General features: G+C 39.8%; 1 protein-coding gene across 8 annotated transcripts in view; it reads right to left on the bottom strand.

Moving 5' to 3' along the window:
• dzip1 (DAZ interacting zinc finger protein 1) overlaps nucleotides 1-20,723 on the bottom strand; it is a 30,237-nt gene extending 9,514 nt beyond the window's left edge. Inside the window, exons 1-5 of one of the 8 annotated variants that reach the window (XM_044345394.1) lie at nucleotides 20,065-20,723; nucleotides 18,150-18,409; nucleotides 12,491-12,633; nucleotides 798-2,246; nucleotides 70-195 (exon numbers count right to left, since the gene is read on the bottom strand). In XM_044345394.1, the coding sequence (XP_044201329.1) occupies nucleotides 70-72 (3 nt within the window). In that variant the 5' untranslated portion in view covers nucleotides 73-195; nucleotides 798-2,246; nucleotides 12,491-12,633; nucleotides 18,150-18,409; nucleotides 20,065-20,723. Of the gene's footprint in view, nucleotides 1-26; nucleotides 196-797; nucleotides 2,427-2,460; nucleotides 2,499-12,490; nucleotides 12,634-14,001; nucleotides 14,042-18,149; nucleotides 18,790-20,064 lie in introns of those variants that run through there. The other 7 variants (XM_044345391.1, XM_044345392.1, XM_044345393.1 and 4 more) reach the window with 7 other exon arrangements.
• Between the last annotated feature and the right edge of the window lie 302 nt (nucleotides 20,724-21,025).

Genomic DNA, 21,025 nt, shown 5'->3' with positions numbered 1-21,025 from the left:
GCAAAGCACAGTCAGTCTCCATCTACCTATAAAGCTGTTGCTGTCCTGATGCAGCCGCGCTCTTCTTACCATCTTCGACTGATTTCGCCTTTGCTTGGAGAAAAGACACCGAGGACCCGCCGCTCTTCTCCGGTGCCGCCCCCTCGCAGGCGGCTCAACGCGACAACGTTACCATGGAGACATAAACGAGCGTCCCTGGGGGAGAGAACTGTTATCAAAACACTGCGAGGCAATGGGCAAATGTTTCCCTACAGTGTGTGGAGGACGAGCCGTGTGTCCTGAGGGAAAGACTGCAATGCATTTCACTGCTCACTCGACTGTAACATTAGCACTGTGTAAAGCTGAATAAAAATCTACCTGAGCACGAAGAGGTTGAGTGAAAATGGTTTCCTTGCTAACAGCGAATACCGCTAATCTCTTGTTTCTGAAACAATCCTTTACAAGTCAGGACAGGCTTTTTATCCTCCTGCTTGACCTCCACCTAAACAATGGCACACATGCTTGAACTTGCCCGACGGTTAAGATGTTTTTCTGAGCACAATAAGGCAATTTTGAATCACAAAGCATGTAGTTAGCGTTTCCAGCATGTTCTGAATAATGAAATTCAACTTAACTTAGCTCGAAATGTATCCTGTCTTTCAAACCCTGTCTTTGCCTGACGAGCTAACGGACATTTTTTTAGTCAACGTGTTGGGGAAAACTTAAAACAACGTTTTAAAAAAGCATTAAGCATCAGCAACAAATGTGACAATTAAATGTTGGGTTGTATGTTTAAGGACTACGTCAAAATAACTCACCGTGTGGTTGGTGTTATTAATTAACGGCCTTTAAAAAAGTTTTCTTACGACGGGACCCCAGCAGGCGATTTGAGGGTGACGTAGATGCTGGTCTCCACATTCCTAAATCTCTGCTCGAGAGTATCGTCAAGCTAACGACAATAGAGACGGCACTTCCGGAACCTTCAAAGTAAAACGGATGACTTACTGAAAAACAACCTGTGAGACATAAAACTATTTAACAGTCTGGGCAAATACTACAGATATAAATAACAAAATCTGTGTTACGTTAGGCTCGTTTATATACAGATTTTGTACAATATGTCCATAAATACAAAATACTACAAGACAAGGCAAATTTATTTCTAAGGCACATTTCATACCCAAAGTGTTTTACAGAGTAGACAAGCAACAGCACAAAAAACAAATGATAAAAACAATAAAAAAGCAAGAACGCTTAATTCATAACCATGTAATGTGTACTGTTTTCTTATATTTGCACATTTTCTAGAAGGCATTCACATTATTTTGCAGGTCCTCTTATTTTATGTCATCTGTCATATGGTACTTGACATTATGTATATTCTACAAACATATATTGTGATATTTGTATCTATAAATTCTATCTATTTTTTTTTACTTTTTTTTATCCTGCTGATATATTTTACAAACTTTTTAATACTGCTTTTCTATACTTTACATACAATGTGTCATGCCATTTATAGCACATAATCTTGTATTTGCACATCTGTGATCTTTGATCAAACATGGCACTTTACATGAATGCAACTTGTCTTAATATTATTATCATTATTATCATCATTATCATTATTATTATTATTGTTATTTTTATGCACACTGCATACACTGTTTACTCCTGGTCAATGTTTTGTACATTTCTTTTCATTCTGTTCAATTTACAATAGCAGCTTTTCTCACTCAGAATATTTCTTACCATGTTTTTAATGTAAATTTCTTTCTTTAGAATTGTTTAGAACTACTTAATTTTGTCTATATTTTTTGGCTGTTATGCACCAAAACAGCAAGGCAAACTCCTAGTATGTGCAGACCTTCTTAGCGGTAAACCTAATTCTGTATCTGACATAATTCATCAATTTCAATTTCTTTTATCAGGTTTTATCTACTGTGTATTGCTAAAATGACCAAATTCCACGGGATAAAATGTCATCTTATTTTGTATAAAATCAACATATAGCTGTGAAGAAATATGACCCGGAATTCACCAACCAAACAAATATTAGGCGCATCTACCACTCTGTCTAGGACTGAGACGTGCAGAACCTGTATTTTGGAGGAAAAGCTCATTTCCGGTGTTATTCTGTTGAAATTGACGCAGCCCGCAGTGAGCGGGGGAGGGGAGCAGCAGACCGCTGGGCTTTGAAACGGGGTCTGAAAACAGGGATCAGGGACTCGGGGTTGCAGGCGTTCCCACCTTGGGAAAAGAACAAGCTGGAGAAAAGAACAGAATAGAACAGATTCAAACATTATTAAAACGCAGACACCAAATGTCAGGCTGAAATACAGAAATAACCACCAATACCACCCCAGGGATGGAAGTGAAGATTTCGAAAACTTCAATGCAGTGTGTTGGCCTTATAAAAGAGCTCCCCCTTGTGGCTGAATTAGTTATCATCAACTCCTTTTCACATTGGGCCCCATTGACCTGATACTGTGAAATTGACTGCTGTAGGTGACTTTTTCCTTTAAAAAAAAACAAAACAACAAAAAACAAAATTAGAAATACCTCCTTGCGGCTGTATTCCTCTGTCAACCTGTCAAGTTTGAGTTTATATCCATGTCTGTCCTGACTCATGTAATATAAGTAGTGAAGACTTTGAAGGAATATAAGTGTATTTTCCTTGTATGTGTTCAGATGCTTCGTCAATAACGCTGATTCTGATAGAACACAAAGTTGTGACAGTAGACAATGCTTCAGATATGGATGTTGCTGCAAAGAAGCATCTTCAACCGGGCAGCACAGAACATTTTTACAATCACCACAGTTTCAAGGTGGCACCAAGATTAGAGTCACCAATTCAGTATCCAACCAAATGTGAACTAAGGTCACAATCTCCCCTTCTGATCCTGAGTTATGGTGTTGAATAAAGGCCAGAAAAGTGTTTTTGCAGAACAATACGATGTCACAGTGAAGTTCACCTTTGACCTTTTGGATATAAAACATCATCACATCATCATTTTATCCTATTAGACTTTTGTGTGAAACTTTATGATAATTAGTTTGTGAAGTCTTGAGTTATGGCCAAAAACCTGTTTTGTGAGGTCAGTGACCTTGAGCTTTGACCACCATAATCTAATCAGTTCATCCTTGAGTCCAAGTGGATGTTTGTGCCAAATCTGAAGAAATTCCCTCAAGGTGTTCCTGAGATATCACATTCATAAAAATAGGATGGACGGACAGCCTGAAAACACAATGCCTCTGGCCAAGGCTGTCTTCAGTGTAGAGGCATAAAAACAGTTTTGTATATTCTAGTTATGAATACTTTGGTTTGATTTTACTCACAAACTGCAGCTGTGAATCCTAGACTCATCACCACCCAACACCTTATGGTGACGGCACTACTTTAACAGCAGCAGTAGTGGAAGAAATATTCAGATGCAGTAAAAAATACTCCCTTGTGAAAGATATATTATCATATGACATTATTAGAACGTTAATACTGATGCATCAATATGTTAACAGCATTTCATAGTTATAGCTGTTTGAGGTGGAGATAGTTTTAACTACTTTATTAAAGATAGTCCAGTCAGCCCCCTCCAAACATGATTAATGGGGTAAAAAAAAAAAAGAACTTTTGCTACAAAAAATTAAATTATTTTTTTGTGAAATATTGGACAATTTTACATCTTTGAGCCTCAAACAGTTATTTAAATGAAACCATCTGAGAAATATAGAGATGAAATCACTCTTTGGTGTAACTGCTTACAAGTCATGGACATTGCTTTTTCTGTAAGAAATCACAAGCCAAAAAAACTGGAAACTACCAGTTTACTTCAGAAAAGTGTATTGGATTTGATAAGTTTATTAAATGTTTTTTTTTTTTTATCTGAAAAGTAGAAAATACAGCTGTCAAAATTATAGTGAAATAAAAAGTATTTCCAACTGAAATGTAGCAGAATACAAATATAAAGTAGCAGACAATGGAAATACTCAATTAAAGTACAAGTACCTCCAGTGCAGTACTGGGTACAAGTACAAGTAAATGTACTTTATCACTTTCAAACACTGAAAAATGGTTTAAAAATATATTTATAGCTTTAAAGTGGTCGTGAAAACAAGAATTGTAGTTCTGTGTGCAAGCAGAATACACCAAGTTAGGTTTATTGGTTAATTAAATATCCAAGTCAAAATAGTAGGAAAATTGAATGGCAATGATTGGAGCAAATAAAGAATATGAACTAAAGATGGTCTAAACTGAGAGAAAATAAAAAGAATAACATGTTTATAAAAGGATATTTGTTGAGCAAGAGGTTAAAGGTCAGCTAAATCACAAATGTTGTGATTTAGATGAACTAACCCTTTAATATCAGGGTCTTGCAGCCACACATTGTGATACTGTAGATATGCATGACTGAGGAAGCCGCCCTTACAGGTACTGGTATTTCCCCAGCAGAGGTCAGTAGAGATCTTAACTTAGCACTGCAGTGACTGTGGTTTTACTGGAAAGCAGTGATGGCCATGATTCCTCCCTCCTGTCTTCCTTCTCTGTCAGAGGAAATGCTGCCTACCGCTGCTGTGATGGAGAGCAGCTGCGGGAGGCGGCAGAGTCGCCGCTTTAATAGGAAGCAAAGCTCAGCAGGGTGGATGCACACGTAAGCACACACAGACACTGCTTGTATTCAAGGATCAGTCTTAAATTGTTACTTTTTAGTTCTTGGGAAGCATGAGCTGAATTCGGAACAGCGCTGGCGCCGGCGCGGCACTGAAACAAAGTGTGAAGCAGGGATGAGAGGATGAGAGATTTTCCTCTTTAAAAACACTGCACACACTGTCAAGAAACAACCTGCACAGGCACATCCCTGCGTGTTGAACTCTCCATCAGAGTCCCACTGCTGGAAAAGGCTGACTGTGTGCCATTTCCCCGGCCAATCCCCAGACAGCTTCAGTCGAGTCCTGATAAATAGAGATTTTAATTCCTGCGGACAGGGCCTGTGACTGTCAGGATAGCCTGAGGCGGGCAGGGGAGACTCTCCTCACAGGCTGTGTCCGGGAAAAGACAGGCATCTCTCACCAGTGGCATCACAATGAGGCAGTGAAGTTCAGCTGTAGGACGAGACGCTGATGTTCCCTCGCTAGACTTTTCCCTCTACCCTTTTCCTAGATGTTCCTACACTGTAGCCTCCAGGCCAGAGTTATGGTGTTTACTCGAAAAAAAAAATAAAATCCACACTTTTTGATAAGAGCTTAAAGCGAGAGACACATGGGCAGTTGCCGCGTCGCATTAGTCATGCAGTAAAAAAAAAGGAGCAGGCGTGTGTGGAGGAAGAGGAGCGGACCTCTTGAGATGAGTAAGCACAGCCCTACACTCAATTTACTGCTTGATTTATGAGTTCATTTCCTGTGCAAAGTTCTCAGCAGGGGTGAGGTGGTATATCTTTCCCACTATAGGTAGCGGTGGCTCTACTTCCCAATCTCCCATGAGACCCACTCTCACCATTCTGGGCCTTAGTGGGACTATAAATAATAGCCAGTGTAGCAAGTACACGTTGAACGCAGAGAAGAGCGGATGCCTAAACATCTTTATTCATGAAGGAGGTTCTTATCTTCCCCTGCAGTAGGACGAGACGGATCCAGACCACTCTGCATACTAAAATGCTGTGTACAGTCATGCTTACTGTATTATCTTGTCTGTTCTCAGATAAGCATGGGAGCGTATATATGTTCCAAAGGTCCTATGTTCCCCAGTTCAGTAATCTGTTAACACACATTAACTTTCTTATTATGTTCGGGTCAAATTTGACCCGTTTTTTTTTTTTTTTTTTTTATTGGAACAAGGCTTCAAAAACAGTAACAAAACATGTTAGGACAATTCTAAGGGCCTGTGACTTGCAGGGGCCCTAAAAAATTATGAGAACATTAGATACATACTACATACTAATAATAAAACTAATGGTGGGTGTAGTCAGTGAGTGGTAGAAATGAACCTGTTAGCTTAGTCCATGGTGCAAGAGGTGGAAAACTCTGTTTACATTTCGCTCCTCTTTTAGCCGACAGTTAATCGATACAGGCAAACTTTTAGCAAGCTGTTCATACTAAATCAGTTGTCCCTGATTTAGCTCCAGGCTCAGCAGCTCTGTCTCCTTATCCCCATCCCCCTACCAATAAACCAGCTAAACTCCCAGCTGAAGGTGAGGAGCATTGTGTTGAATAACATGTCAACTGGCATAATTGCAAGGGGGCCTGTGGGAATTCCTTTTTTGTATTTATTATGGAAAAAAAAAGAAAAATGATTAAATCCTTTTCAATGATAAGAATTCAAACACTGTGTTCACTTCCTGCATACTAATCATTACATGAAACACAAACAGCCCACAGTCTGTATTGGACGCTGGACAGTTTGAAGCGTTGGGTGATTCAGTCTGTATTTTAATTGAGGAGGTTAATGTATATTTACGTTATATTTATTTTAAATTATTCACTAATGTTAAGATAATTTTCCATTCAAGAATTTTACCATAAAAATTACATTTAGCCTGTAAACAATGAGCTTATTCTTACAGAGGGCATCAGTCTTGCATTAAATAGTGAATTCCATTGTATACAGAATATTGCATGTATGTTCATGTTTATTTTATTTAAGAAGGGACAATGCACATTAATAAACATGAGCACTTGGGTCCATCATGTAAATGTGCCAGTTATAGCTCTACAGGCTGATTTTCATATGCAGTCCCTGGCAGGCTGATGGTGTATACTATGTCTGCACAGTGTTATATTTTCACAGCTCACTGCCAGAAAATATCATGCAGTAAATACTGGACTACAGGAAAGTTGCAAGCCTGCAAAGGTAGAGTTATTTAAAGCTTTAAATGGGTTGAGTGGGCTCTGGAGGTGTGGTTACAGCAAGTGGTTAGGGTTGGGGTGGTGGGGCCCGATGTGATATCTTTTCATGGGGCCCAAAATCCCTGGCGGCACCCCTGCTGGAAATATATGACCTTGGGAACATAGGACCCTTTGTCATGTTCCCATTATGTGCCGTATAAATCTGGGGAAGATAGGACCCTGGGAACATAGGAATGACTCCATAGGCATCCTGAGATATTTTGAAGAACCAGATGATACAGAGGTGAAAGGAGGCCTGTTTCTGTGCGTGTGTGCACATGCAATTTATAAATCAGGGACAGATGCATTCAAATATAGTCGCTTTTATCTTTCAAAACAGTTTAAGGAGATGCAACTTCAGAGGAGGGGTGCAGAGTCAAAGGTTGCCTCCGCGACTTGGATCAGAAGAATAACTTTCTCAAAAGTGTTTTGAGCGCTTCTATAGGCATAGCAAAGGTCTGACAGGCTGGTGTTTGTTGATGCTGGCAGATGTGGGTGCGTGGCAGTGCCAGCCCCGCTCTCTTTTACACGCTGAGAATCCAGACAAATGGAAGTGTCAGCTCGCTCGCCACTGCTCGACCGAGTTGAAGCCAGGCGGCAATCTAGCCTACAACTGCCCGCTGGTTTTCATCTCATCTTTGTTGTCTATTTTCAACGAGGCAGCCGCAGGGGTCACAAGTGGTGAATCAGCCTTGTGGGAAGGAAAGATGAAAGAGCGCCGCGGCGGGGAGGGGAGAAAGAGAGAAGCATCCCACCGTTTCCTTTCATTGTCCCTTATGAATGTTGCTCAGGCCAGGTGAGGTAGAAGCACTAAAGAATTTTATATATAGCAGACAAATGACGAGGTTGGCACTGTTTTTTTTTTCTCTCATCCTCCCACTGAGCTAGGAGGCCCAGGCTCTATAGGGCAAAACAGCCGCAGCAGCAGCAGCAGCAGCAGCAGCAGCAACAGCAGCAGATCCTTTAGAGGAAACAGGTAATGGAGATTGAATATATGGAGGGAGTAATGCATGATAAATGTGCTCATGGGTATAAAACTAAACTCAGAATTTATTGTAACACAGTAGGGAATCCTGCGTGTGTCTGCAGCATTACCTAACCCTGCACATTTCTTATTTATCTTCCAATTAATCAGTATTTGTAGCACATTTTTAACACTTTAGGCCAGGATATTCTTGAAACGAACTGGGCCACGATTCCCAGAGATATTTTAAGGCTAAGATATTACCTTCTTAAGAAATTATGGTGATGATTAACAGTTGCCTCCTACCCACTCACAGGAAGTTTAGAGCATCTTAAGAACCAACAGGAGAAACCACAAACATTTTATACAAGTTTTGATTGTTTCTGTTCATTTTTTAGTCCATCCTTTTTTCATGAACACTTTATTAAGTGATGTCTGATATAAAATAAGTGATGTTGTTTAAATTAGAAAATAAAGCTAAACAAACACTTTCCTGATAGGATATTTTCAGGTTCTTTTCTTTGTATTTACTGTGCGTATGTTGTTTGCAACGCACTTACTGTAAATACAGCTGGCCTAATGGAGACATTATGACAGATGATGTGTATATTCATAAAACTTACAGGAAGCGTCACTGTTTCATTTGAGCTTTAGAGTAACATCTGCCTCAAGCAGCGGGTGAATCAATCAAAGTTTACTTTATTGAACTGACTTCCACCCAGGAACATGAATTATAAAGACCGTAGACTGTTTATTGCACATTAAAGGGGACCTATTATCCTCATTTCCAGCTCTATATTTTTATTCTTAGACTCCACTAGAGTAGCTTTGCATGATTCATAGTTTTAAAAAAAATACTTATTCATTTTTTACTGGCTCTTTATGCAGCCCCTCAGTTCAGCCTCTGTCTGAAACAGGCTGTTTTAGATCCTGTCTCTTTAAGGCCCCCCTCCAGATGAGCCCTCTCTGTTCTGATTGGTTAGCTTCTGGAAGCTGCGTCACATCTGACTTCTGGCTGCTCAGGAGGCTATGTAAACAAACCATAAAATAAACTATAGTAATAGGATTTCACTTCTTTTTCTCCTTATTTACTAGAAATGTTAACTTCTCAAATACATCCGTACATGTTTGAGCTGCGATCCAATCTAAAATATAAGAGTGAACAATGCAAACATTGGGCATGTGCAATGATCTGACATCAACTCACTGGCAAGATAGAAAAAATTATTGCAGATGAAGCATGCAGAGGCGGTTGAGGCCCTGACTTTTGACTTGCAGGGAGCATTTCTACATACATTAACCTCAAGTTTTGGAACTTTGACCATGTTTTGCATAGATATCTGACATCATAACAGTATATAAATAACAGAAAACATCAAAAAGCATACTAGCTCCCCTTTAAGTTTCATTTTCACACTGAACAATTCCAAGTATACAGGAGTAGAGAGAGGGGTATACATGGAAGGAATCAAATTGTGAACATTGCGGTTATGCGGTTATGTGGTTTGCGTCTTAACCTGTAGGTTATCAAGGAGCCCCATGATGTGTGGATTTTAAACATGTAAAGTTACTTTAAAGAGTAGCTATTACTGCATCATCGTCAGCAAGACATTCAACATTATGAGGCCCTGTGTGTGCACTCAATCTAAAGTACTGCTTTGCATCAAAATGCTGATCTATTCAAGCTTGTAGTATTCAGGCTACAGGACGCTGGTTTCCCAACATGTACAGTGGAGTAAGTCAGGTCATGTGGCCAAACATCAAAACTAAAGAGGTCAAGGTTATCAGTTACAGAGCTGGTTTGTGTTGTGAGGTGCACTGCTTACTGCACAATTAGCATGCAGTAATCAATAAACTGGGATAATAGTTTTTATCATGTATATGGGGGTATGAATGTAAACACCATATCCCGAATATGATCAAAACAGGGATAAACCTCATAACCAGGACACTCAAGTCCATGTAAACACACTCACTGACTCAGTGACTGGCCTTTTACCTCCTTAGCCTCACCTAACTGGAACGTACCATCTACGATGTTAATCATAGGGTGAGCTAGACTGATACCATGCTTTCAAAACATAAAGAACAACACTGACGTTGACCTGTTACTGCTGACAATCACAATTTCCTATGATGACACACACACACACAGCTATGAGTGCACCAAATTATACAGAATGTCATTTACTACAGAACAGTTTTATCCTTCCTATGTCAACTTGACAGAGCCTAATGACTCACTGCTGGGTGCAGCTAATGATGCACACCTTTTGTCACTATCACTGATTAAGCAGACGATCTGCCCCACCATCACAACTCAAAAAGAACAGGACTGAAGCCCTTCAACAAAATAACATTGTGAAACACAAAATACTCAACTGAAACATTCGTGCAAAAATGAATGATGAATTAACAGAAACACTGGACTTAAAACAAAAACACTGGTAATGTTGGGAATCAAGGCCTTAAAGGGGAAATGGGAGAGGAGCAACCTTTTTTGTGATATTTATACTATTATGTCACGTCTGTTAAACATAGTCAAAGATCCAAAACTTGAGGTGAATGTATGTAAAATGTTCCCTGCAAGTTCAGCCTGCTCTGAACACTTCATTTGCCACCTTACCTCTTACTTTGTCCTTGTGATGACATCAGATTGTTCATGTATCCCACATAAGAGGTGAAACCTGACTGCTACTATATTTATGTAGCCTCCCAAGCCACCAGAAGTCTGCAGAGGGGAAGCTTCTGGAAGCTGGCCAATCAGAGCAGAGTGGTGGTGGGCCAGGGCGGCCTTAAAGGACCCAAGATGACCTGTGTCAGACAGAGGCTGAACTGAGGGGCTGCATAAAGAGCCAGTAAAAGATAAATAAGGAGTTTTTTGAATTGTAAATCATGCAAAGATATAGTAGAGTCTCAGCATATAAATATAGACCTGGAAACGTGCATGGTATGTCCACTTTAACATTACTTCTGCATTACATTACATGTTTTAATTGCTCTTTTTCTAGGTGGACTTTCCCACCTTGTGTTCAAATTTGCCTGTATGTAAATAAACACAAGAACAGCACTGCTGAAGCTGCTATGAATAGGAACCCAACAAGGAGAAATCTAATTTCTCTCTAACACTTGTTCAGGCGCAGCTCCAGGCAGGTAATATTGCACCTTGTTATGACATTAGCATTCAAAGTAGTCATAATTTCTACACCTTTGCTTTCCTCATTTTACACCTGGAGGTTCTAATTATGTTCTCCTCTTTAGTATAAAGTTACAGGACAATTAGTGTGCTGCTTGTGCTTAAATATACCTGCGCTACAGGTTAGGGTGTGTTAATTGGAGTTATATTGACTATAATGTTGATACCAACCGTCCACATGACTTGTGCTTTATAAATGTAGTCTAGCAAATTTTGTTAGGACCATGAGTAAAAGTCATTGCCGTCCTTTGGGTAGCCCTATTAGAGACTAAATGTTAGTTTTGACAGTTTGAACAAATGAGGGAGAGAGCAGGAAAGAGGAGAGAAGATAACTGTCGCTCTCTTTGAGCTATGGCAGACATCCAGTATGGGCCTTCTTTGTATTCAGAAAGCACCTCGTTTTTGTGTCAGTGCGGGACAAGAGAAGCACTTAATGTGACATTTAGAGATGCTTAGAGATTCTCTCTGGAGGCCAGAGGGAGGGAGAAAAGAACCAATGATGTTATCGCAGACATGTGTTTTAAATGCCAGGAGGGGTGCTTTGCCAGAGAGCTTTGGCCACTAAGATAAGAGAATAACCCGGCCTCTGGTCTTGCACCTCTTGCACCGGTTCTGGGGCTCACGCTAAGCTTTGTCTGAAATGGTTTCATCTCTTTTCTATCAGATATGATCTTTTAAGGCTTAGAGAACAATCTTCTTAGATTGTACATTAGGGCTGCTGTTATCCTTAGAAGAAATCCACACATGCAGGGTGCATTTTAAATAGTCGGCCACAGGATAGAACACACTAAGCTTTACGAGTGGGCGACACAAGCTTTCTGGGATTCTGAATCTTAACCAGATGGTCATAATACAAATCTTAACTGTGAATCACAGCCATTTTTAAAAGACTATCCGTCCCCTGAATAATTTCGAAAATCCTCTTTCAATTAATACCAGACTAAATATCTCTTATTGATGTGGGTTTATCCTGAAGGGACTTCCACAACAGGACAGCATGAATATTTAACAGGTAAGGAAAGGTCAGTCTTCTGGTATGGCTATTGAGACTGAACTAATCAATCATCATTTCTGTGTGAAATGTGTTCCAATTAAAGGAAACCTTGTGTATGCTGCCGGGCCACGAGACAGATTTTTCTTCACAGAGATGCTATCAAAATAGTTTTTTTTTAAACAAACAAATCCATGTAAATCCTTCAAATGAGTATGTGAATATTTTTGCAATTCTAATGGGCTCCCTTCATCTATCTCACAAATGTACCTTTTCCTCACCCAGTCTACAGTATGTAAGCATTTGTACTTGTGCACGAAATTCCTCAGCGTCTGATGCAAGGTCTAGCGACTCCGCCATACTCTCCAATAAATCAGGCAGGGAGTTAGATGTATGAAGATAGAGCTGCATAGTGATGAAGCTGCAGCACAGGAACAGAGTTTAGGAAACAAGGTTTGCTATTCATCACAAGACATCCTACCCATACATCCGCTGCTCCGCAGAACTTCCACGGACTCATTTTTCCATTCGTCTCTGATATGGTGACTTGTTCCCGCAGGCTGGAGGTTTATGCTTCATCACAGCCTCAGACGCCTTGTTGAGCAGTTTCCTTAGAAATGGCACCTAATGTAGGAGGAGATCACAACAGGCGCATCACAATGTTAATACTGTCAGTGGTGACAGCTGGATATTGTGAGAAGCAGAATTGGGTTTACTGGTAAGAGGTGTCTGATTCTGTTTGATCTGTGGTAAAACCACCTCTTGTCTTGGGAACACATTTTCTTTTTTGATTCATTCTCAACAGTATTTTCCATCATCTTGAACCACTGCAGTTTGTCAAATGTTCCCTTGCAGACCCCTTTTCTCACTTCACCGCGTGCTTATATTCTATGTGTGTTTACTCAAGGAGGAATAATCCATTTGTACATTTCTCGCCATCTCAGGGCTCCTTGAATATTTAAGGCTTTGATGTTTGGTTGTCTAATGCAGTTACCTAAGCAGCTTGCCATAACCAGCCTCTCGGAGATTCTCTCTGCACGCTTCTCCTATTTTCTGCAATGTGTCTGGATTGCGACAATAAAGTATCCTTTTGAAGCCTCTCCTTGCTGCCTCTCGGGAAGGTGTTTCTGTAGATAATGACTTATTTCAATTCACACCTCACCCTAAGACTGCTGCACAAATCTTTTTTTTTTTTTTTCCTTACTTGCTAAAGTACCTGCAAATGTTCATGTGCAAATCATGACCCGCTGGCATGAGCACACGTGGCACAATTTGGCCAGACACTAATTATTCCATCTCCATGGCTAATACAACAAAGAGGCCCAGCTGCCAGGTAGCTGGCATGGATGCAATTTGGGAAAATGGAAGCATAAACAAAGCCGAAGACCGGGACACTTTCCAGGATACGTGTGCCTGGAATGTGTGATGACCGAATTCATGCAGCATGCAGTCTTAAGCAATGTTGCTGTAAATTGGCTGTAAAATAGTGAACTGTTGACTGCCAGAGTTATTTGGCATGTGGCCCAGATAGTCCCTGACTCAGCTCAAAGGCATGGTTAACCTGGCACAGATACACATCGGCTAGATGGACCATTAACTGCCATAATCAGAAGAAACCTCACCAGAATGAACTGATGTGCTTGTGTCTGCATGCACTGTTGATCTTTTTTTTTTTTTTTTTATCAATAAGGACATTAAAACTTATAGAAGCTAGTGTGTTTTCATGTGAGTATAATGTGTCTTATGTTGTAACACAATGGATGTATACTGACAGTTTGACCTGTTGAGGGGAAACAACCTACCACAACTAAATCAATTGTGTCAATATGCTTTTCATTCAGGTGTTAGCCCACACCAGAAGTTAATACATTTGATTTAAAGGGGGACATATCATGCACATTTACAGGTCTATATTTAAAATCTGGGGCTCTTCTGGAATATCTTTGCATGATTTACAGTTAAAAAAAAAGTCCTTATTTAACTCATACTGACTCTTGAGACAGCCCCTCAGTTCAGCTTCTGTCTGAAAGAGTCGTTTTAGCTCCTGTCTCTTTAAGGTCCCCCTCCTGATGAGCCTGCTCTCTTCTGATTGGCCAGCTCTTAGAAGCTGCCCCTGAGTTAGGGAGACAGGTAGAAAAAATTGTTGCAAATGAAACATTTAGTGCAAGTTGAAGCCCTGGTTTTTGACTTGCAGTGAGCATTTCTACATGTGGTTATCTCAAGTTCTGGAATTTTGACCATGTTTAGCATAGATATCCGACATCATAACAATATATAAATAATTGAAAATCACAAAAAGCCTAATATGGCCCCATTAAAGGTAATGGACATTTTGTATTATAAAGGCAAGGGTTAGATGAGAAGATTGATATCACTCTCACATTTGTGCACTAAATATGATGCTTGAGCAAGTGGTTAGCTTAAATAGCATAAAGAGTAGAAGCATGGGGAAACAGATAGCTCCTTAAAACTACAAATCAACATGTTGACATTTAGTTTATGTACAGATTAAACAAACAAGATATAACATGTTAATTAGTTAGCCTTGCAATACCGGTCAATCAGAGATCTCCACCTACCGAAGCCTGGGGATTTCTAAATGCATGGTAGTTGCCTGAACGGTGGCGAGAACCGTCGCTAACAAACCTACGCCCCCTTTACATTTTGTCAAGGACACGCCTTACAGGAAATGATGCTCTCCCCCTATTCTCCTCCATCATGAAATGCATGTTACTGCCCCAATATGAGGGCCACCCTAAAGAATCTGGATTGGTTCTGCAATGCAGGGTTTTTTTCAAACTCTCTTATTGTTTCCACCCAGTTTGAACAATAAAACCTAGGAGATTGTCCTGAGTCTCTATGAGCAAAGCATTTAGAGATTGACCTGTGAGTCTAGTTAATTAGTGAGCTTTAGAAGTGCTGGTTGGCTAATTTTTTTAACCTTTGAACAGAGCCAGGCTAGCTGTTTTCTTTATGCTAAGGAGCTAACTGCCCGCTGGCTTTAGCCTCCTATTTAGTGTACAGTCATGAGAGTGGTATAAATCTTCTCATGTAACCCTCAGCAGAAAAGCAAGTAAGCATATTTCCTGAAATGCCAAACTATTCCCCCTCTAGGTTACAAGCACTTTCTACACTAATTATGCCTGTTAAGATGCAATCAAAATTTTGGATAGTAAGCTGATTTGATTGCACCCAATTGCAGCTAAATATGTTAAGTTTTGATCCTCTCATTAAATTTGCTAATATTAAACTCACCCTTGAATGACTGCATAAACCAGGCTCCTAAGATGCACCATGTCACTACATGGTGAAATCTCTCTGGACTTCTAGTTCACATTCACTATGGGGAGTGGTAAGGTGCCATTTAAAATCACCTCTGAATTAGTCAATAAATGGAATGGCTGATCAACAGAAATTTAATTATCAACAAATTTGGTAAGTGATTAATTGTTCAGGTCATTTATAAAAACTGTCAAACATTTGTTCATTCCAGCTTCACCAATGTAGGCAATTAAATTTATGTCATAATAATTGAACAAAATCTCTCAAGAATCACATCAAAAAATGAAATTGAAAGCAAAAAAAAAAAAGACCTGAAAGGCAGAACTTACAATAAAACTATACAAGAGCGCTACAGTGATAAAAAAAAAAAAATTCTCCACTTTTTCTTCACTGAATAGGATTTCTCCTTTGTTGTCACTCTTTTCAGTTTTGCTGCTTACTTTTTCAGTTTCAGTTCTGACACAAAGCCCTCATATGAGTGGGTGTTACAACGCTGTGTCCGCAACGGCCAATTACTTTTAGAGGGACAGCTCAATGGTTCAGAAGTGGAACAAGTGGTACAACTTAACTTATTTTCCCTTGTCATCTTGTTCTGTTTCTCTCAACTGTCCCTCCCATACAAAACAACAGAGGGTAAGAGTCTTCTTACTTTTTCTTAGGTTATTAGTAATAATAAATAACCATATAGATACATTAGCCGCTAAATATATATGAATTTAAAGAATGCTACACAATAATGGTACATTTGTTTTAGCCTTAATCGGATGCAAGCTAAAGCTAATGTACTATTTAGCCAGTGTTGCAGGACAGCATGGGATCATACATTGGATGACCACACAGAACCTGGCTAAATAAATGACTATAATTGATTATCAAAATAGTTAGTTTTATGTTGATCGACTAATCAATTAATTGCTTCCTCTCTACATTGGAGACTATACTTTTTTTTTTGCCAGAAAGCTGTGTTGTAAAATTAAGTAGTAGAGTTTGAAAGATGTGGGCATTTACCAGACAGGAAGGGTATGACTAAAGCCACCATCAAGTTGCATGATGGGAAATGTAGGGTCCAGGATAGTTCGGCTTCTGCTGCTTTGATTTTGACCATTCTTTTTTTAATCTGCCTCTCACAAGTCCCCTAACATTATCAGAGTGCAATACTGTTGTGTGGTGTGTGTACACAATAAACTATATTAAACTAATACATGTCTCCTATTTCAGTCTTTTACACCAATGGAATGATACCTTTGATGGATTTACGGCATAAAAATATGCACATACAATGAAGGGGTTAATGCTACATGTTCTGCTCAGAGTCAGAATATCGACTCAAGGTGGTATTTCAGAGTAAGAAACAGTGGCTCTAATAAGTCACATTTAAACAAGCACACAAACACATTTTTCTTTTCTAACGAAGGCATCATACTGCAGTCACAGGATCGGAGCTTTTAAGATGAAAAAGTATTTTGACACAATTAAGTTCAAAGAGAAAAACACCATTAACAGACATCTACAGAACACATTGACCTAATTAAACTTTTTGATCCAGTATTACATGACTGTTTGGTAGATATGCCAGTTGTTGGAGACGTACTATATATGTTAACATAGGCTGGAAGAGGCAATGAAGTAAAAAGCTTTGGTGGCTGTCACGTACTCCATATGATATTTTTTTTTCTAATTTTTCCTTGATCACAGCTCGAGTTCACACACATCAATAATCACATTTTACTTCAGGGACTCGCTTTGAACACTTCATATCGCTCAGCATGAGAAAGTTGTGTGAACTGTTTTTCCAAGAAGGAAGGAATGTTAATTAGAAGATATTTACTGGTAAAGTTTAGACAATTCTTCTCCTTAATGTCTTGTTAATTCCTTTATTCTAAATCTGAATATTTTCCTGTTTGTTCCCTCATTTGCCCCTTTTGAATCTAAAGTGGTACATTTATTCTGTCCTTGGGACTGTCAGCATTAAAGCCCGGAGCAAGTACGATGTTTATCTTTCAATGAATCTCAAATTGAGAAAGTAGAGCAAAACGGTGTTTTTTAAATTTTATGTATTTTACTTTAAAATGTGTCAGGGCCAAGCAGCAGTTCAAACACTTCAAGTTTGAAAACTAATTCTACTAAACAAAAGCCATTATATGTCCACTTATTTTATTTTTTGTGACTAAAACAGGCATCACTAGCCGCTAACAAACCACTACTGCTGCTGCTGCATCTAGTAATAATATTTGTTCCAAGGTAAACTCTTATCTAAAGACCCTAGTAGTGTTATCAGTGTAGATTTTGATAGGACTGGAGCAATGGGAGAGTGAAGTTAACCTGAGGTTTGACATCCATTGCACCATAATCTGTAAGAAAAGTGTAAAATTGGTTTTATCTACAGCTGGAGGACACTGCAAGTACAAATACAGCAACGCTGCAATTTGACACAAGGGTGGGAATTTATAACCAATTACTCAGACATTTTCTCCAGTCATTAATTAGGCTTGAATGTTAGGAGAAACCAGGAGACAACATAAAGAAAGAAGCACCCTCAAAAGTAAAATCAAAGACTCATACATGTGGTGTGTCTGGCAGAGAAATTGCACGGAAGTGTCTAAACGAATCAGTGGAGCCAGAAAGAGTTGACCTTAATATTGGGGTGCATACTACAATAAAGCTTGACGAGTGAAATTACAGTAATTTCCCTCTGACATTCATTCAGCGGTTCGAATCAACTTCTGCAGGAAGAGACATGCAGGCCCTATTTTGAGGAGACGATAAACATCCATCAGTGCTGACGGTAAAGACAGGAAGGCTGATTAGGCCACGGCAGGACACATCACCATCAACCATGTCCCCAAAGCTTCAATTACCTGCTAGAAAATGCAGATTGTATCGCAGGCCTTCTCTCCACTATCCTCGCAGCGTAGTGGATAGTAGACCAATCTGGGTTATTCTCTGTCTAGCTGCCAAGGTACACAGCATGGGCCAACAGCTTCCTTTTCATGCGGGACCAAGTGGAGAGAGTGTCCCTTTTGATTAAGCGTTTTGGATGAGGCTGTGGTGGGAGCCCGGCACAGATTGGCATGGTGCCGTCGCTGCGCTGCAGGTCTGAGGGCCTGCTGGTGGATCCCTGTGGTGGAGAGTTCACACATCCTCAGTCACTCGCACCGCATGCAGCTGAGGCAAATAGCCACGATGCACTAAAACCAAAGATGCTGTATTGTATCTAATAATATGATTTACAATCAAAATATTTAAATGAAGAAAGTAAATTAATGACAGCAGTGCAGAGCACATGAGTGCTGCCTGCCAGGATGTTACTTTCTAATGTGCAAAATTATTAGATGAAGGTCATTAAAAAGTACACAGCTTCTCTGTGAAGCATCCTCTAATATACTCACAGAGAGAAAATTGCTGGATACCTGACAATAAGTTCTAACAGGATTTATCTCTTTTTACAAGGGTAATCCACCTCTCTAACAATTATTGGATGGATTGCCAGGAAATTTGGTACAAACATTGATGTCTCCTTAAGCATGAATTGTAATAACTAAAATTTTAATTTGTCTAATACTTTGTTTTATGATCAAATATCTGCAAAAACTAAAAACATTTGCATCAGACTCAGGTGTACTTGAGTGTGTATGCTACGTTCATGTCATATTGTTTAGGCCATAATTACAAGCAACCAATTCCAAAAAAATATTCATTAGTTTCCTGGTCATAATTCCGAGTTGGAGATATTGGGAATTTCTGACAGCGATGAGATTTCCCACCAATGCCCATAGAGCATGCTCACTAGGGACTTCCACTAGCTGAGACAGCTAACTTCTGGTTTAGCCCCCTCCTAACTTGAATGGGGATAAAACAATTAAATCATGTGACTTTTAGACTCTTGAAATGTGATCGGACGGAATGGATCAAATTTCTTATAGTTTAAGGAGTCATTTCACAGGGGTTGTAATGCTCAAAAAAATGTATCCACTGTTATACAGCTGCTCATTTTGCCATGATTGTGTGTGAGAAAAAAATATTTTTTGGGCCTGTGTCGGACCTGGAAGTTGTAATTCCATGGTTTGGCCATGATGACAAATTGGCTTCAAAGCAAGCACTGTCCTGGAGGCTTGGTTACATCTGTGTAAAATCCAGTATAATCACTAATACAACTGATTCAGCTAATTTAAAAACGAGCATTTCACTGTTTGCTTGTATCTAGTTTCACTTGTTTAAGAAATGTTCTACATATATAAGGCAGCAAAATAGCTAATTTTGGCTATTTGAATGGTGTGACTGCAAGGCTAGTAGTTTGGGTAACACTCCCAAGTTGGAATAACAGGAGAGACATTATGTCAGTTCAGCATTAGAGCACATGTTAACATGCTAAAACGCTAACCTAAAACCTAACCTAAAATGGTAAACATGGTTAACATTACCCACTAATGTCTCTTTAAAGTCATATCAGATCAAATCAGAGTTATTGTAATTATGAGTTTAACGGGGCTCTTTCCCATCTCTACCATGCATCCCACATGATGTGAACGCAGCATAAACACTAGCACGTTAGCATTATCATTATAAGCATATTAGCATGCTAACGTTTACATTTCACTCAAACCACCGCTGTGTTGAAGCACAACATCAGAGAGGAGCTAGCGCGCCATAGACTCTTAGTTTAATGATTTTCTTCCTATTTAATGTATAAAAACCTTAAAGTTTTCAAATATCCACAGAGTTAAGCGTTTATCTGCTGCTTCCACATGTTAATGCCACCATGAATTGACTCACTTTTTTTCAGTATTTCCAGCACAGTTACAGGATATAAAAGGACCTAATTTCTGCCAACAGTGCAGAGCAAATGAGTACTGACAGCCAAGATGTTACTTTTTAATGTGCCAAACATTAGATGAAGGTCAATACAAGATACACAGCTTTTCGTCCAAAGATAAGGAACACGGAAGCCCAGCAAAACAAAAAGCTCAAGAAAAAAACAGGGACAGACTCTCGGAATCGTTACCGCTTTAAACCCGTGGAGCACCAAGTCAGATCTGATCTGAAGGAGGAGAATGCTGCTCTAAGACTAAATCTAGAGGAGTCCCAATTCCATGAGCATCTGTCCTATTGTAGATATGTAGCTGCTGAGAGAAAGGTCTTCGATTTGAAGATCCAGCTGAAGGACCTTCGCAGTAAAAGCTCCAACTCTGCTGCAGAAGCCAATAAAACAATTGAAGAGCTCAAACACCAGCTGGAAAAGGCTTGCAGCAAGGACACCAAGCCTTTTATAGAGGAGATCCACAAGGTCAAACTTCAGCTGAGCGGATCGCTTCTTTTAGCAGGCAGGTTTGGCAGGACCTGAGAGAATGCCTCAATTTTGAAGAGGCAAAAAAGAAGTCGCAGCAGCAAAACGTGACCTCTGCTGCACAGTGGTTTGAGGAGCCACCAGCCTGGAGCGAGACTTCCCAGACAGACCTGGAAGACCTGGAAGAAGTGGAGATGGCAGGAAGAGTGCAGAGGAGCTCCAGAAGGCCCTGGAAGAGCAGGCTGCTCAGTACAACAGGCTCTCCACTGTGAAATTGAAGAACTCAGAGCTAAACGCTGCGCCAATGTGGCCCTCACATGAAAAATGATGCTATGGAACTTGAGACACAAACTCTCAAAATCTCCTACACAGAACAGCAAAGAGAAAACGAAAAGCTTGTGGCCGCACTTAAAAAGGCAGAGGACTACTTCCTCCTCAACAGACTATGCA

This window comes from Thunnus albacares, chromosome 24 (assembly GCF_914725855.1).
Source record: "Thunnus albacares chromosome 24, fThuAlb1.1, whole genome shotgun sequence".
Lineage (NCBI taxonomy): Eukaryota > Metazoa > Chordata > Actinopteri > Scombriformes > Scombridae > Thunnus > Thunnus albacares.
The sequence above is the reverse complement of the archived record's forward strand: the minus strand, read 5'-3'. Positions and strand labels throughout refer to the sequence as shown.